General features: G+C 42.0%; 1 protein-coding gene across 1 annotated transcript in view; it reads left to right on the plus strand.

Annotated features, from left to right (window-relative positions):
* LOC124805634 (beta-1,4-glucuronyltransferase 1) overlaps positions 1-10,032 on the plus strand; it is a 118,582-nt gene extending 108,550 nt beyond the window's left edge. Inside the window, exon 6 of the mRNA XM_047266202.1 lies at positions 5,968-10,032. Within this exon, the coding sequence (XP_047122158.1) occupies positions 5,968-6,177 (210 nt within the window). The 3' untranslated portion in view covers positions 6,178-10,032. The remainder of the gene's footprint in view (positions 1-5,967) is intronic.
* Positions 10,033-13,109: the final 3,077 nt, after the last annotated feature.

A 13,109-nucleotide genomic window follows, 5' to 3' on the forward strand; every position in this document is an offset into this window, starting at 1 on the left:
GGTGGGGCCGCGGGCGTGACATAACTTGCTTAGCACAGGCAATTTGAGAAATACATGGCTGATCTAACTCACACTCAGCATAGTCAAAAGTATCTTGGGCTTCAATGATGTTCATCACAGTCTCTAATGACGGGTCAGGCAACTTTAAGATAGCAGCACGAATACGAGAATCTGCAATGTTTTGAGTAATAGCGTCTCGTAACATGACATCACTGTAGGAAGCTCCACACACACAATGAAATCGGCACTGACGGGTGACGCCCCGTAAATCTGTTAACCACTATTTATTAGATTGATGTGGCAGTTTCTTTAATCTGAAGAACTTGAATCTGGCTGCTGCCACATGAACACGCGACTCAAAATACTCAGCAAGCTTGTTAACAACAAAGTCATAGTCTAAAGCTTCTGGCTTGGATTCCGGGAACAACTTACAAAGTAGTCGATAGACTTCCACGCCTGCAGTGGAAATGAAATAAAGCTGCCGCTCAGTACCTGTGATTTTGTAGACTGTCATGTGCGCCTGCAACTGCGCGAAATATTCTCGCCATTCTTCTCTTGATGCATCAAAAGCCCGGAACTGTGGTGCTGCCTGTGCTTGTTCCTTTTGTGTTGGAGGATTAGCCGCTTGTTTGGCGATTGCTTCCACCAGACTTTGTATTTGCTGACTCTGTAACAAGATCAACTGTTGTAATTCGGCAGACATAGTGAACACAAATTAAACCAGCCCCCAAAATTTTATCGCTATAATTAGTATAACAAGAACAAGTTGAACCAGCCCTGCACACGAGTTCGGAAGACCTCGTCGCCAGTTTTGTGGCGGTGTTCGTAGCGACAAAACAATTCGCTGTAGAATCGGCTTACGAAGTCACCGCCACACTTTTATTAGCGGGCCGACCGGTCCGCTGGAACAGTGAACGGAAAGATGAAAACCCAAACACTCGGATTAAATAAAAGTCGGTACTTATCTTTATTGATGAAGATACAGAAACACAATAGTGAACTCCGTGTCTACAGAGATCTGTCTAGTTTGAGTCGGAGCGGCTAGGTCAGCGTCGGCTGACGACAAACAACAACTCTGCTGCGATGAACACACAACTGAATAGCAAGTACACAATTCGGTGGCGAGTATACAACTGAGCGGCGAATACAGAACTGTCCTAGCGCTCGCGACTCCAGCGCTTAAGAAGCCAGAAGCCAGCGGTGGTGCGCGCAGACTTGCGGCGATTTGCTGTCTCGCTGGCGCTGCTTACGCGGACGGCGTCCGGACTTTGATGCTGCCAACCTTTTGGCAGCGGGCTCGGGTGGCATTACTGGCTAGGACATAACACTAGCCAACTTTTTCTTCTTAAAGGAAATATCTAGAGGTTACAAGATAATCGTATATAAACTATAACTTTCAGTTTCATACCCCAGTTCTTCAACTTTATTGACGAACGTGTTGTGCATTTCATTTTCGAAAAGACCATAACCAGAAAAATCCAGGGGAATGCAGTCAGGGGTTCTTTGGAGGTCTTGTATCAGTAGCGAAATGTGCATGCAGCATCTTCGCGAACGTTGCGCAAGGGGAAGAAACTCAAGCAATCCTTCGGCCTCCCGCTGCAAAGAATGAATGTACGGTCGCAGGCCGGTGGGTGTAATATTGTGCTTGTAGAGGATATTCACCTGGGCTTCCATGGGACATGCGGTAATAACTGAAGTGATCATGACAGCTGTGGACAATGTGAATATTATTGTGGGTCACCTGCATCCCTTCATGGCCGATTTCTTCCCAAAAAACGATTGTATCTTAAAAAAAAATGGCTCTGAGCGCAATTGGACTTAACTTCTGAGGCCATCAGTCCCCTAGAACTTAGAACTACTTAAACCTAACTAACCTAAGGACATCACACACATCCATGCGCGTGGCAGGATTCGAACCTGCGACCGTAGCGGTCGCGCGGCTCCAGACTATAGCGCCTAGAACCGCTCGGCCACCCCGGAAGGCATTGTATCTTCCATGAGGATGACAATTCGTGTCAGAAAGCCATAATCATGATGCAGTGGTTTGAGGAACGGGTAGTGAACTCACGTAAACGACTTGGCCCCGAATTCGCCTTATGTGAACCCGAGCGATCATACCTCGAATGATACCGGTCGCCAGCTCCGCAGCTGCAAACCACCGGCTCATAATTAACTGCATGGCCTGTGCGTAATCTTGTGGTGCTATGTAACGCCAGAAAGCTACTAAGAACTTGTAGAATTCGTGCCACGCAAAACTGCCGTTGTGTTGCTCTCCAAAGGTGGACAAATAAACTATTAAGCAGGTGCCCGTAATATCTTGCCTTACCAGTGTTTATAAGCTCTGGCGTGCACACACACACACACACACACACATACACACACACACACAAACCTAAACCTATATATATATATATATATATATATATATATATATATATATATATATATATATATATTCTCAAGTCACACCAATTCTCAAAAAGGGAAATAGGAGTAATCTATAACGTCGATTTGCAGTAGGGTTTTGGAACGTATACTGTACTCGAACATTATGAAGTACCTCGAAGAAAACGATTTATTGACACATAGCACGGATTCAGAAAATATCGCTCTTGTGAAACACCCGTGAAGTAATGAGTGATATCGACAGGGGATGTCAAATTGATTCCACATTTTTAGATTTCCAGAAAGCTTTCGACACCGTTCCTCACAAGCGTCTTCTAACCAAACAGCGTGCCTATGGAGTATCGCCTCAGTTGTGCGACTTGATTCATGAGTTCCTGTCATAAAGGTCACAGTTCGTAGTAATAGACGGAAAGTCATCCAGTAAAACAGAAGTAATATCCGGCGTTCCCCAAGAAAGTGTTATAGGCCCTCTATTGTTCCTGCTCTATATTAACAACATAGGAGACAATCTGAGTAGCCGTCTTAGATTATTTGCAGATGATGCTGTCATTTACCGCCTAGTAAAGTCATCAGTTGATCAAAACGACTTGCAAAATGATTTAGGTAAGATATCTGTATGGTGCGAAAAGTGGCAATTGACCCTGAATAAAGAAAAGTGTGAAGTTATTCACATGAGTACTGAAAGAAATCAGCTAAATTTCGATTACGCGGTAAGTCACACAAATCTGATGGCTGTAAATTCAACCAAATACTTAGGGATTACAATTACAAATAACCTAAATTGGAACGATCACATAAATAATATTGTGGGTAGAGCAAACCAAAGAATGCGATTCATTGGCAGAACACTTAGAAGGTGTAACAGGTCCACTAAAGAGACCGCTTACACCAAGCTTATCCGCCCTATTCTGGAGTATTGCTGCGCAGTGTCGGATCTGCATCAGGTGGGACTGACGGATGAAATCGAAAAAGTACAAAGAAGGGCAACTCGTTTTGTTTTATCGCGAAATAGGGGAGATAGTACCACGGACATGATACGTGAATTGGAGTGGCAATTATTGAAACAAAGGCGTTTTTCGTTGCGACGGGATCTTCTCATGAAATTTCACTCACCAATTTTCTCCTCCGATTGCGAAAACATTCTGTTGCCACCCACCTACATAGGGAGAAATTATCATCACGATGAAATAAGAGAAATAAGGGCTCCCACAGAAAAAAATTAGGTGCTCGTTTTTCCCGCGCTCCGTTCGAAAGTGGAACGGTAGAGAGAGAGCTTCAAGGTGGTTCATTGAACCCTCTGCCAGGCACTTTATTTTGAATAGCAGAGTAATCACGTAGATTTATATGTATATAGGGGGTGACTAGAAACTGTCTGAAAAAGCTTGAAAGCTTGTATGTGTGTTGCAGGATAGAGTGTGCTGAGAAATTACTGAAGAAAAAAAAGTCGATGTGTTAGCCATTTAAATGTGAAGAAAAATAATTCTGTATTTTGCTCCTTTTCCGAGTCAATTAGCATCGAAATAGCCAATCAGGCCGTTGCGCTGCAATTCACTCGACCCGCCAGATACTTTTAGTGTCAGATGTTCCCTTAGCGCAGATGATAGTGCACGAGACTGCTCAGCCTTTGGCTCTGGTTCCACCATTATTACCATCCGATGTCCAAACGGCGAAAACATTTGGCGACACCGAATCTGGTGGGCCGCTTGAATTTTCAGGTGCAACGGCCTGATTGGCTAACCTCAATGCTAATTAACTCGGAGATGGCGCCACATATCGATTTTTTTCTTAACTATTATCTATCAGCAAAACATATCCTTCAACAAATCAGTTTTTCAGACTATGACAACACTGTACATAAGATATTTTCGTAACACTCCTAAGGTATCGTAATTTTGCGTCTACGTTAATGAGCTGAAAGAACGTTCTCACAAAAGGATGTGTAACCTCCCGTCATGACTATAAACTACAATTATAGACGTATCGATATCAATATCGCTTTTTCGAATAAAATGTACAATTACTGCTCTGAATATAACAGGTCTCAAAGGGAAATTCTAAAGATGTGGAGAAAATACAATATTTAGAGTTATGACCCGTGTGTTCTGAAAATGAAACCGATTGCTGTCTTAATGTGAGTGAGTGATTTGGGATAGGGGACCAAACAGCTAGGTCATCGGTCCCATCAGATTGGGGAAGGATGGGGTAGGAAATCGGCTGTGCCCTTTCAAAGGAACCATCCCAGTATTTGCCTGAAGCGATTTAGAGAAATCACGGAAAACTTTAATCAGGATGGCCGGACGCGGAATTGAACCGTAGTCCTGCCGAATGCATGTCCAGTGTCCTAACAACTGCGCCACCTCGCTCGTTGTCTTGCTGTGCAATTTCACGTTACCCTACGGAACTGCCGTGCCAGGGCGAAGGGGATGGGGAGGCGGGCTCCAGCTACACACTTCTAAATTATATATTCGGAATAGTTGAGTTACGTAATTCGAAACTGATACTAATCACTTCTGGATACAACTGATTGGACGGATATACCATCTGCAGGGGAGTTTCACCAATGTACTACTGTAACAGTTTTGCTCATTTTTCTGTCAGGTTAATGGTTTTTCAACACAGGAAATAGAGATTTAAAGTGTGCTAAATAATTAATAATAAAAAGTTAAGATGAGCTTCATTTCCAATTTCCAAACAAGCACATCTCGCTAAAAATTAATCACTCCCTGGAGAGATCCCACTAATACCGTGTAACTCTGCCTCAGCCATGATAATGGAACCAGTTCGGCGAGGTAGTGAGACAACAAGTTCCTTTAGGTATTCCATACCCAGCTGAAGCCAAACATTGATGATTAGATAGTTGAGAGCAACAAAACTGCATGGAATTTGAGTGCCACGTTTGACCCACTGTTCCAAATAGTCTCACTCATTTTCTGTGGGATAACGATCGGGAGATTTAACAGGCTATTTGGTGCAGCTTTATGCCTACTACGTACGACGTACACGGCTTCAAACGCCTATTGCAAACGGTTCCCCTTATAATGTTCGCTGGGTAGCTGGTTGAGATGGAGTTGCATTCACTGACAGCATCAGCTGCTATCGGGTTTGAAACCAGTTGTCATTGACAAGACGTGCCATTCATCTGCAGTCGGTTTCAGCTAGGATATTTTTATGAGCACTCTTCTTACATGGTGCTACATGGGTACATGCAATACACCTTTTCTTGTAGAGACAGTAGGCATTTGTACACTAACAAACTGGAGAACTTCATTCCTAGTGTGGTCAGGATACGTCCAAACACTATAGCTACTGTCTTTAATTCTGTCACATCTCCACATCGACCATTCTTCCAACAACGACTGCCATATGCTCATCACTTGACTGTCATAACCCTCATCTGCAGTAGAAGGATAGTTCTACATTATCTGCCGTGCTCCAGAGAGACCAGACCAGTGTGCTATTTTGAGGGAATGACTAATTCTTTGTCCTGCGAGCTTCCTTCGTCTATGTACACAGAAAAGTACCAAGTGCTCTTTGATTTAGACCAAACTCTCTGCTCAACAGGTCTACGAGATGTACGTGGCCGGCTACCAGTTCAAGGTGCTGTCGCCGGTGTTCACGATCCACTGGGGCCTGCAGACCAAGAAGGGGCGTCCCTCGTGGCGCGAGCGACAAAACTCGCACAACGGCCGCCAGTTCGAGGCGTTCAAGCGCGAGGTGCTGGCCCGTTACGGCAAGGATGTGCCTCCCCTGTCCGCCCGCAAGAGCAGGTAGCGCACCCGCAGATAGCGGGCTACCCATCTGCGCCAGGCCTGCCTCCATCCTCGCTGGCAGTGCTTCCAGCAATACTCGTCTACACTGGGCTTCGGTACGTTCCAGTGGCGGCAACCATCACCAGATTTCAACAGCTTTTTGAGTATGGAACAGCTTTCCCTCGATGTGCTTCGACTAGTGATGTAACAGGAAGGCTTGTTGAAAGACTGAAATACTTGAGTGTGCGTTTTTCAGTTCCCACATTAATTGCTCACAATTACTATCTCAGTTTTATTTCATATGCTTTACGCTTCAACCACCAGCAAGTATGTCAGCATTTCACATCATTGCTAATTCTGATTTAGTGTTTCAGTGTACACTGAAGTGCCTAAAGTTGTGGGAATCTATCGAATATACTTGGGACATTCCTCACTCCACATACATTCATAATATCTATGACATATGGGATCTAGTCAACAGATGTCTCCTAGGCAGCCACTGTCTCTAGTAACCACACTGTCAATGGGACGTTAAACTCTAATCATCCTTCCTTCCTTCCTCAGCAGCCCGAAACAGCATTGGTGTTGCAGATGGAGGGTTTTGGGCATGGATAATGTTTGCTTGGAGTTTTATGAGCAATGATCACATTAGAATATTCTACTCTACATGACTCCATCTATAGTATAGAGAAGTCCATGAATCGTAGGGCAAAGATGCTGTTTTTGCCATCTGTAAGCCGTCAACTGCAGGCCTCTGTTGATCACTGCACAACTCGTCCAAGGTTTTCTGCCGTAATCGCGTTGTGGCTCTTCACTGGATTCACAAAGTAATGTCTGAGAGTCATTGATAGACATTTAGTGCAACATTAATTAAACAATTAGCCACGTTAGTCCCACTGCTTCTGTTAACCCATTGTTGGATGCTGAACTACTTCGTACAACTTCCCATTCATCTCACATATAGCAAGTAATCTGAATGTCAATAACAACAATAAATATCATTATTTGTAAACTATGTTTTGAAATCTGGTGGTATGTAACATTCAAACTTCTCGATTATTCAAGATTACAATCTGAAGGATTTACCACTCTGATGGCTTTGTTCTGCCCTTAAATACTCCACTTCGCAGTGTCACTTTACAGGAGTTCCACTCCCCCCCCCCCCGCCCTCCTCCTCATCTCGCTCTTTGCTATCCTTCCCCCAACAGAGGAGCTGTAGCATTCATCACCCTCCTCTTTCCTCTCGCTCCTTCTCGACGCGAGAAGTTGTATGGTTGCGTAGATACATGCAGAAACATATATCATCTAGGGTGACAGTGTATTTCGAAATGACTGATCTTTGATCGAGACATTCGACTATATTCTTCAGTCGCTGTCTGAAGACCTGACAACATGCGTTGTCATCACGGCAAATTCCCTCGCTTAGTACTCCATAAGAAGTGCTACATAGCAAGCTGTATTCAGTACTGGTTCAGTTTAATCAATGGCATATCGGGCTCTGCAACATCCAAATACAGAATCATTAACATGTTGTTCAGAGGTTTGGTGACAAATGACTCCCAAGACTAGTGCCATTGCCATATGTTAATATTGATTTACAAAACCGACTTCTTGGTCTGTTGGAGAAAACAATTGGGGTCTGCTAGTACGGATGGCGCGCTGTTAGTAAATTTACAAATACCGACAGTCTGTCCTTATGCCTCATGGGCGCCGAATGGTACACGTAAGTCATGCGCAAGTGTTTGGCGTGAATGAAAACTCTATAACAAAGCCTCAGATACAGTTCTCTTACACCGTGTGAGAAAGGTGCCGGTATGAGCAAAAGTAAACATCATTCAACGAGACGGGTGGACATAGCTTCTCGGACTCATAGCTAACAGTGCCTGACGATTCTCGTGAGTCTTTATTGCTAGAGGTATGTTTGATATCAGGAAAAATTTCCAAGTTGTGAATTTCATACGACTCGTCATTCTACCTTCGTGTTCCGATAATTATTACTGTACCTTTAACCTTCTTGGAAGGATGGACAATGCACGCCGCATCCAAGCTAAAAGTTTTGGTAACAGGTTGCTTATTTGTCGTAGTTCTATTCGATATTACAGCAACTTGCTTATGCTAATGCTAGTTTCCCACGACTGTAGGCATTTCAGTATTCTCCTCTTCTACAGCGACACCAAAACTTTGTTAGCCTGCAAGGAGACCCAGAAGTTACAGTAGCGTATGAAGATTGAATGTGCAACAACAGTACTACAACGCTAAACTCCAAAAACTTTAATAAGCACTCTCTCTGTGTTACAACTGTTAGTGATCAAAGGGCATATGACCTGTTCTTAGCAATGCGAGTACTAGCAGCAGCGTAAGCTTCATCCGAGAGAGTATCTGAAGAAAATTTATTCAGCAGAATCAGAGTCTTCGTTTTTTGGGACCCCAAACACTTTTCCATCCCTCTCAGCCAGTCTAACCGGGTGTCTTACACATTAAGTTCCCAAGCTAGAACATAGTTCCTCTATAAAATGTGTAAATCCAATGAAATAGCGACAAGACACATGTCTTGGGAACGAATATTTGAGTCAAATGGCTTTTCCAGAAACACGAATTTTATCTTCAGCTTATTGGAAGACGTAATACTCAGTAATGGTAATCAACCGGAAAAGTACGTGAAAGTGAGATGAATATATTACTGCTTCAGTTGTGCGATTACATTTGTAAATTCTCTGATGTGCTGACATCGACATCAATAGAAAAAGATCACATATACCAAATATTCTTGGCAGTCGATACGATCTTCAAGGATCGTGTTATTTGTGAGGAACCTGTGGTACAAAATACAAGATTTTCGTGAATAACGTTAGTAGTAGCAACTATTTATGATAAAAATGAAGGAAATAAACTGGTTATATCAATAACATTATATTCTGTTCTCTTCTGTAAGAACTGCTATTAATAGAGGAGAAGTCTTTCTGTATTAATCTGTTACTACGAAAGTTTGCGTTCTATAAATATGCTCCACATTCATCTTAATGCCAGCATTGTGGTATTTGATGTGCCATAAGAGGAAATTACGTTTTCAGTATAAAGGAATATTTACAATGGGACATTTTCCTCGAGAACGGAATAGGAATACAACTTGTATTTTGTGTGTTACTACATGGAATTTAAAATGGACTTACAATAAGGCGTGTTATAGAACTGTTCTACATGCTGGACAGTTTTATAAATACCGCGACATGATTTGTAAATTCGGAAATTTTGTAAATTATTTTCTACGTCCACAACGTTTCTCACGGTCAAAAAATATTTTCGACAACATAGGAAGAAACGTATGAAAATCGATATAAATACTCTTTTTTGACATAAACGTAATGTAATCGAATCGATCGTTTTGTCAGTATGCTTCTTTTACGAATAAGCTGAGACTGAGAATCCTGTATCGTAATTTATTTCTTTTGTGGATTCAATCTTCTTTTGCATAACTGTTCTACTATCCGATAATGATAGTTATTTCCATGTCTCATTTCTCAGTGTTATCAAAATTTATTAATATGGTTTACACTTGGTTTGCCATGCCGTCTCAATATTTTTTGTGGTTGGCAGCGTGTTGTGTTTTAAGTTTTTGATACAGTATATGAAGAACCAAGTTAAAGTCTATGAAAGCTACATAATTTCCTCCACAGATGAATTGTATTACTGATATGGTTAACCCTGTTATTATTTCTTTTAGTGAACGATCTGTAGAGCTGTCCAAAAAATGTAGCATATTTTGTAATATGTATAAATGTATTTAATTTTTCTGTGGTCGAAAAAACATTTTTAAGAGTTCATAACACATGCCTGCAGGCATATAGTAGTACATATTTGGTTCCCAATGTAAAATACAAATGCGTGTGCTACGAATGTATTTGTAAGAAAAAAAAATATATATATATCGAAGATTTGCTTCTTATCCCGGCTACACTGAGTACCCTGTCCTTGAGCTGTACATACCTGCCTACTTATAAAGGTCGCATTTGTCTGTGTATCAGTTGTTGATGGCTGTTATTAGACAGGGTGTGCCACTTGGCCGGCCGAAGTGACCGTGCGGTTCTAGGCGCTGCAGTCTGGGACCGCGAGACCGCTACGGTCGCAGGTTCGAATCCTGCCTCGGGCATGGATCTGTGTGATGTCCTTGGGTTATTTAGGTTTAACTAGTTCTAAGTTCTAGGGGACTAATGACCTCAGAAGTTGAGTCCCCTAGTGCTCAGAGCCATTTGAACCACTTTTTGTGCCACTTCGTAACGGGAATTAGGCCACTTGAAGTTCATTACCAGTAACCATTTTTGAGAAGAAATTGAATTATTCAGCACTATCAACAACTGGAGATTATCTGCAGAAAATCAAAAACTTTGTGGCTCTACTAGTTGCAAACAACACAGTATATTAAAATCACCAAATCAGAGAATGAAACAACAACAATAATTGTCAAGTCAGTTTAGCCAGTTATGAACTTCATTTCATTGCTATAATTATAGAGAAATTAATCAGTTAATGTACATTCATCCAGTAATGCCATACTGTGTGATATTTTGGGTAAGTCATTGTTAAAAAAATTTTCATGATGTGCCACTAAATTGTCGACTGTATAACGTTCATTCATCTTGTAGATAGCTGACTAAATTGTTAAGTACTTTGTCAGCATCACATACATACTCTCATTAAATAGTACTCTACGATTCCACTGGCGCTCAGTACGGACAACGATGTCCATAATTAAAAAAATTAGTACAAAAATGAACAACATTACATTTCATTTAAACTGATGGAGGATATGGCAGAAAACCATTCCGGTTTTCATGATTTAGAAAAATTACGGAAATCCTAAATATAGATGACTGGGCGAGGATTTGGACCACCGTAATGCCGAATATGGGTCCAGTGTCTTACTGCTGCGCCACCTCATTCTGTCTTTGCTGATCAGGTTTGTACGCTCTTGACGAAAAGCGAAAAGTTTGTCATGGATTATATTGGAATATGTTACCTACTGTGAAAGTGAATACTATTTTTTATTTCCTTGCAACAGTCATCAGCCCCCAGCGAGGCGACAAAATGCCCTATGCAATTTATCTCATTGAAACTGTTTGTGGTGACCTGGTCTCATCTTGCTACTGCCAGTGTACGACTGAAAATACGGAATGATCCACTGAGTGAGCGCTAGATCTACGAAACTACGTAAAAATGCTCTGAGACTTGCATAGTGAAGCTCTAAACCAACAGAGGACTTTAATAATTGCATGGCGTCAACAAAGCTGCCCTTCGGTCAATGACCAAATAGCATTGCGTCAACAAAGCTGCCCTTCGGTCAGCGACCAAATATCTGTTTTACTGCCCTGACGTTACTGAAGGATAAAAGTTAAATCCGAGTAACATGACATTTACTGCACTCACAACACCTGTTATTATTTACTATATCTGTCCTCAGTTTGTACCATACGGGATCCGTCGCTGATCTTCGTCAGATATTAATTGTTTAATATATACAAATCCGCTTAGTGTGTTCGCAAACACACACACACACACACACACACACACACACACACACACACACACTTGCACGCACAGTTTTTCTATTATATTCATGTCGCGTTACTAGCGGCTAAATATTAGGAACGTCTATTGAATAACTGTGAAAGGCGTTCGTTTTTAAGCAGATTCATTGTGCCCTTGGTGCTCTTTCACGAATGCCTCTTCTTTAATCTCCTGTACGTAAATTCTATTTTGCAAGCAGAAGCGTTGTTGCTACAAATACCCATGAAAAAATCTACTTTGTCATGTAAGTTAGTGTCAGAGATAACGGCATCAAGAGGTTATTAGCCTCAGATATGGTTTGATCGAAAGGCCTGTATTCTTGATAGTCCGTAGCTGGTCTAAGTAGCAGCTTATCTTCCATTACTAATAACAGCTCTTCCTTTAGGCATCAATTCAGCCAGTGTCTTTTAACGTGCTGGGGTTTCTGCATATTTTATCCAGGAAATCATGTAAACTTCGACACACTGTATCCCGCTGAAGGGTGGTGTATGAGGATTAATTAAAATCGAAATCCACAAAATAAAACAAAATGGAAACTGTCACACGCACCAGAATCACCGCGGATGTAGGGAGAGCCATTTTTGTAAAAATACAGCTTGCTTTATTTACTCACGATATCTTACAAATGGCTGGATGCAAGTGAGCAAGTTGATCCCATCTTTCTAGATTTACTAAATGTGTTCGACACATTTGTAAACAAGATAATATCGCATGTAGTTTCTTATGGTATGTGCGATTGCGTAGAAGAATGTCTGAATAAGAGAAGTTTGTATGTATGTGTGTGTGTGTGTGTGTGTGTGTGTGTGTGTGTGTGTGTGTGTGTGTGTGTGTGTGTCCTTTGTGGTTTGTAAGAGCTCAACGGCGACGAATAACACATTTCATCACGTTATACTACGAGGGTCGTTCAATAAGTAATGCCCCTCGTTTTTCTTTCTCAGAACATGTTTATTGTTAAGAGTCAGAATATGGTGACAACATACATCAACATGTCTTGTCCACGTCCTATTTTTCTACGTAGTCTCCATCACATTCTACTGCTGCTAAAAGCTCTTGTCCTGTAGGCGTAGCCACGTTTCCGGTGCTAAGTGGTGCACCCAGCTTTCGTCCACCGTAACGTTTCATGACACAAAGGCCTCTCCGTCGATCTCAAACCGTTCCAACAATTCAGATGAAATGGCATTTCTTGGAACCTTGTGGTCCGCTGTGAGCATTCGTGGAACCCATCGTGAGCACCTCTTTGAATATCCGAGAGTCGCGATCATTGCAGACGCACTTTCAATGCTGACCGACAACTGTAGAGCCAATTGTCAGGTTGTGATGCGCCAGTCGTCACGAATAATGGCACCCGCACGATTCAGCATGTGGTTGGTGCAGTGGCTGTGACAGGACGTC

The sequence above is a fragment of the Schistocerca piceifrons genome, chromosome 7 (genome assembly GCF_021461385.2).
Source record: "Schistocerca piceifrons isolate TAMUIC-IGC-003096 chromosome 7, iqSchPice1.1, whole genome shotgun sequence".
NCBI classification, from domain to species: Eukaryota; Metazoa; Arthropoda; class Insecta; order Orthoptera; family Acrididae; genus Schistocerca; species Schistocerca piceifrons.